General features: G+C 42.0%; 1 protein-coding gene across 1 annotated transcript in view; it reads right to left on the bottom strand.

Annotated features, from left to right (window-relative positions):
* Positions 1–13: 13 nt before the first annotated feature.
* LOC311491480 (uncharacterized protein) overlaps positions 14–6,000 on the bottom strand; it is a 107,018-nt gene continuing 101,031 nt past the window's right edge. The window contains exon 22 of the mRNA XM_084549408.1: positions 14–4,383. Within this exon, the coding sequence (XP_084405534.1) occupies positions 1,073–4,383 (3,311 nt within the window). The 3' untranslated portion in view covers positions 14–1,072. The remainder of the gene's footprint in view (positions 4,384–6,000) is intronic.

The raw sequence follows: 6,000 nt of genomic DNA, 5'->3' as shown, positions 1-6,000 counted from the left end.
CAACACTGGCAAATTGCAAAATACCACAGGCACTTTAATAAATATTAAACATTGACTTCTATTTCATATGTACAGATATTGTACAAAAAAAAATCTGCAGGGGCTTTTTGAGATGTACAACAATAAAACTTTTAGAAAAGACAATAAAGTGACTCTCAAAGCTCTTTTTGGATACAGTTAATATAAACACATTTTTTTATTTATTTATTTTTTGTTTTTTTTGTAGTTTTCCTAGATAAATGAATGCATGAGGGACATTGCTTGTAGCAACACTGACAAAAAAAAGCACCATTTTACTGACCATTGTAAGAAAATAATCAAAATACTGTTCTCCATAGTTACTTTGTTTTACCACTTAGCTTAATGAGATGTTGTAATTTGTCATTGAAGCATCACGTGTTTGGCAATGCCCCTCATCAAACTTCCTGAGAGATAAAGAACCTTTTGAAAAAATGTTTACAACGCAATTAAGTCAGAAGGAAACCGACTTTCTGATTGTCTGCAATTTGCATATGGCTTTCAGGCCTCAAATGATACAACATACATTATTTACCGGATATTCGGAGTACTGGCCACTTATAAAGGAAACTATTTCATCAAATCCTACAGAAGCTAGCAAATTGAAAAGGGATCATATTTGTCCTGGGGGAAGCTGCAGTCCTGGGCTGTAATATGATATCGTATGGAGATTTGGATACTAGGTGGTAGATTTTGTTGCTCCGTAAGTGCCAATACAGAAAATACCATTTTACAAACATCTTATCTACATTGCCATTGAATCCTCAAAGAAGACCATGGTTGTTTTAATGGGATGAAAGCGTCGCCTGTAAAGGGCCATCCCGTCTGTTTCTCATTCTTGTGTTAACATAGGTGAGACTATTTGTTTCAAATCTGTGTCTCTAGAGGGGTTTTCTTTTTTCAGAACAGTTCAAACATTTGATCATGATATACTCTCCCTGCAACTGTCCTGAAAGGGAGCTTTATTAATTTTTCATGTAAAGACCTGACAGAAGGTGTTGGTTGGTGGTTAAGAGAAATACTGATCTCTATAAGAGAAATGAGAAGGCTTGCTCTATTGTGCTGTGTGGCCTCTCTTCATCCTGAGGAGAAAGTTTCTCTTCTCCTCTAGAAGCTCCTGAATGCGCTTGTTCCTGGTCCTTTCTCTGAGGTTGACCCGGCGCTTTGGGATCAGGTTGTTCTGAGAGATGTCACTGTCTACGCCAACGATCCTGTTGTAGGAAATGTCGATGGAGTTGTTCTCACCGGTCTCCTCTGCTCGTCTCTGAGTCTTTATGGTAGTGGGATTTGTGGTAGTGGGATGGATCATAGTGGGAGGTGAGACTGTAGCAGGGTCTGAGGTTGCAGTGGGAACAGGAAAACTCACAGAGATGTACTCAGACAAGTCGAGCCAAGGTGAGGTGGTGAGATCCGTCATGTCCTCTCCGTTTATGGTTGGGATCACCATGGTGAGGCCGTCATCCAGCACCATGGTGTCACCGACCACTCCCTGATTTCTGTAGGATGTTGTGATGTCATCCCCACTGGGGATCGTCCCACTGGTTACTGTGACATCACCGCTGCTGGTTACTGTGACATCACCGCTGCTGGTTACTGTGACATCACTGTACGGCACAGTTCCGCTGGGCATTGTGATGTCTTCAAAATTTCCAGAGGGTGTTACAAGATTGTTAAAAGTGCTGGGTGTTGTGGCTTCTATGTCCGTGCTGTCCTTGTACCACAGTGGAGTTTCTGGGGAATCTGTGATTGCCGTGTTGTCACTGATGTATGTGACATTGATTCTGAACTCAGGAAAAGGCAAGCTTGGTGCAGTACCATACACTCTACTACTGTAAGAAATAGTGGAAGATAATTCCTCTCTTGATGGCCCTTTACTTGTATAGGGAGTGAGAGTGGTGGAATAATAAGAAGGCGTTTTCTTTTTTGGATAAGTCTTTATTACTTTGAATCTACTGCGGTCAACCTTAGTCTGTGAGTCTGTGGCACTTTTGGATCCTGGTTTTGTTTTTTTGGGGAGGTTTGTCTTTGGCTGAGATTGCTTGGTAACTTTTGCCTTTGGTTCCATGTTCTTTTTGGGATTGGACTTTGGCGGAGCCTCCTTTTTAGGGGAAGGTTTATTTTTTCTCTCTATATCGGTCTTTATTGGAATAATCTTTTTGGGAGTGGTGTTTCCTGGAGTAGGCCTTTTGGGGGCTGTATTGGCGGGGGTAGTTTTTTTGATTTTGAATGGATTAATCTTTTTAGGAGTAGTACTGTCAGGAGTCTTTTTGGGGGCAGTATTTTTAGTAGAAGTTTTTGGTGGAGTAGTCTTTCCTGGAGTAATCCTTTTGGGAGCTGTATTGGCGGGAGTAGTTTTTTTGATTTTGAATGGATTAGTCTTTTTAGGAGTAGTACTGTCAGGAGTCCCACTGGTTACTGTGACATCACCACTGTTGGTTACTGCGACATCACTGCTTGTTACTGTGACATCACCACTGCTGGTTACTGTGACACCAACGCTGCTGGTTACTGTGACATCACTGTACGGCACAGTTCTGCTGGGCATTGTGATGTCTTCAAAATTTCCAGAGGGCGTTACAAGATCGTTAAAAGTGCTGGGTGTTGTGGCTTCTATGTCCGTGCTGTCCTTGTACCACAGTGGAGTTTCTGAGGAATCTGTGATTGCCGTGTTGTCACTGATGTATGTGACATTGATTCTGGACTCTGGAAAAGGCAAGCTTGGTGCAGTACCATACACTCTACTACTGTATGAAATGGTGGAAGAAAATTCCTCTCTTGATGGCTCTTTACTTGTATAGGGAGTGAGAGTGGTGGAATAATAAGAAGGCGTTTTCTTTTTTGGATAAGTCTTTATTACTTTGAATCTACTGCGGTCAACCTTAGTCTGTGAGTCTGTGGCACTTTCGGATCCTTCTTTTGTTTTTTTGGGGAGGTTTGTCTTTGGCTGAGATTGCTTGGTAACTTTTGCCTTTGGTTCCGTGTTCTTTTTGGGATTGGACTTTGGTGGAGCCTCCTTTTTAGGGGAAGGTTTGTTTTTTCTCTCTATATCGGTCTTTATTGGAATAATCTTTTTGGGAGTGGTGTTTCCTGGAGTAGCCCTTTTGGGGGCTGTATTGGCGGGAGTAGTTTTTTTGATTTTGAATGGATTAGTCTTTTTAGGAGTAGTACTGTCGGGAGTCTTTTTGGGGGCAGTATTTTTAGTAGTAGTTTTTGGTGGAGTAGTCTTTTTGGGAGTATCCTTTGCCGGAGTAGTCTTTTTGGGAGTACCCTTTGCCGGAGTAGTCATTTTGGGAGTACCCTTGGGTGGAGTAGTCTTTTTGGGAGTACCCTTTGCCGGAGTAGTCTTTTTGGGAGTACCCTTTTCTGGAGTAGTCGTTTTGGGAGTATCCTTTGCTGGAGTAGTCTTTTTGGGAGTATCCTTTGCTGGAGTAGTCTTTTTGGGAGTAACCTTTTCTGGAGTAGTCATTTTGGGAGTACCCTTGGGTGGAGTAGTCTTTTTGGGAGTACCCTTTGCTGGAGTAGATTTAGCAGGCGTGGTTGCTTTAGGAGTAGTGTTTGCTGGAGTTGTCTTTTTTGGAGAAGTGTTTTTCTTTTTTGGATTGATCTTCGTAGGTACTTTTGTTTTTGGACTACTTTTTGGTGCAGTATTCTTTTTTGGTTTTGGCTTTGGTGGAATCACCTTTTTAGAGATTTTCTTAAGCAAAACATTCTTTTTAGGCTTAGATTTTTGAAGGGTTTCTGGTTTTGTACTGTTTTCTGTTGGATTCGTGGTTGCTGGAGTGGTTGTTGCTGTAAGGTCTGGGGCAGTTACTATACCAGATGTTGTTGGGCTATTTATAGTGCTCTGTAACGTTGGATCTGCATGCTCGTCTATGCCTGGAGCAGGCAGTGGCAGGGGATGAGCAGTAAGACTGGGGAAGATTGTGGAAAGTGTGGTGAATGACATGGGGATGGTGGTATGGGGAACAGGACCACTGTTGGCAGCTGGTGGATGAGTGGTGATGAGTTCTGTGGGACTTGGTGAAGTTGGGGTAGAATAGGAGGTTGTGGTAGAATAGGAGGTTGTGGTTGTAAAGGCTGGAGGTTGAGTCGTATGCAAGGAACTGATGGTAGAAGCAGAAATGGTGGTGATGACAGCATTGGTGGGTTGATGGGTGGTGAAGCCAGAGTTCAGGATGCTGGTGGATGGAGGGCTTGTAACTGTGGTTACTGGGGTGGAGCTCAGGGTGGAGTTGGGTACAGTTTCTGCGATGGTGACATTGCTGCACGACTTGCAGCAAATGCGCCAGTAGTCCGGTAGAGAGCAGTAGCGCTTCAGCACCTCCATATGACAGAACACAGAGCGGTCTCCATGACAACGCTGGCCTGTGAAGGAGAGAAGAGAGAGCTGAGACTTGGCGCAGCCAGGGGTAGAGACTGTGAAGAGGTGTGTGTGTGTGTGATTGCTGGGATATGGATTTGTATGTTGAAGAATGTGCACAATAACATAATAACGTAGTGCTCTCATATTAGCATTATTCTCTTTGTATATGTTAAGTCTATACGTACATGCACGTGTGTGTGTGTGTGTTTGTGTGAGTGTGTGTGTTGGTTCCACACCGTGCAAAGTACAGTAGTATAGCCAGACCATTAGCAGAGGATGCAGGAAGGAAGAGGAGGAAAAACTCAAACATCAAGAGCAGTCATGAGATTAGTCCAGAGCAACTGAAATGGAAAAAGAAGGGTCGCCAGTCTCCTGTGTCTCAGGTTGGAATTATTCATCCAAAACATCTGACATCCAATTCTGACTGCAGCACTTCAGATGTGCAGCATCCTCCAGTAAAATACTGAAACTCTGCCACTTGACTTGTACCCTTTTTGCACCGTGCAAGTACATACGGCCACGACATTTTGACAATTTCTCTAGCAAAGAATCTAACCAGTGACGATTCCTGGTGAGAGAAAAATCACGCTTTTTAAAACATTTTTATTGATACAACTTTGCTGTTGAGAATGACAGGAACTGAAACAATGAGATGTACGCCCCCTCCCCCCCTGCTCAATATATAGATATATTTTTTTCTTAAGAAAAATAATTCAACTGTATCGAAAGTTACAAGTTCACAGTCACTTTGGTAAAACACTTGATTACTTGGAAATCAACCAGTCAATCTGTTTATCGATTGAACAAAAAACCCATGAAGTACATAAATGATATTTGCTGTTTAAATAAAATACGTAATTTCCATGATGATGTAAAAACTGGAATGGCACATTAAGTGTCATATGAAACATTTACAAAACATTAATAAAATTTCCCTGATAAATCAAAGTGCATATAGACGCAGTGCACGTAGTCCATCTGAATGTTTCTTCAACGTTCGCCAAACGTTAGCCAGCCCCACGCAGCAGGCCAGTGAAGCCACAAAACAGTTACCCATAGTATAGAATATTATAGAAGAAGATAACAGTCATGAACATTATTAAATACAGTCAACACCAATGTTATATACAGTATCGCACTGCTAGGTCTGGCTTGGTCTCATACAGTCCAACTCCAGCCGAAGGAAACCTTGGATAGCTCGCTACATAGTCACAACAGAAATATGTGATCACAATACAATGACAAGTCTGAAGTGTTTTTTTTTTTTTTTCGTTTTTTTTTTTTTCTAGATGCCATATGTGTCTATACCCTAGGCCCTTTGTAAACCCTTCCCAGTAGTCGGACAATGGTCCAACATCACCTTGGTAGGTTTGATGGTTGGCGGGTGTGAGTTTGTTAAGTTGGTTTGAAGCTGCCTCTATTCCGAGTTAAACTTTGAATGAGTAAAGCCATCTCTTTCACAGATAAATGCCATTACATTCAATCCAAGATAAGGCATTGTTCATGTGGTTAATGTTCATCAAAATAAAATGAGATCATCGGACACTCTCAAATCAAAGTTTATGAGGTATTTCTGTATCTGATCGCAATGTGTAAAAGCCCGAATGATGAAGCACCCT

The sequence above is a fragment of the Chelon labrosus genome (assembly GCF_963514085.1).
Source record: "Chelon labrosus genome assembly, chromosome: 8".
Classification (NCBI taxonomy): Eukaryota; Metazoa; Chordata; class Actinopteri; order Mugiliformes; family Mugilidae; genus Chelon; species Chelon labrosus.
Note: the sequence above shows the minus strand (reverse complement) of the source record. Positions and strands in the feature narration are given on the sequence as shown.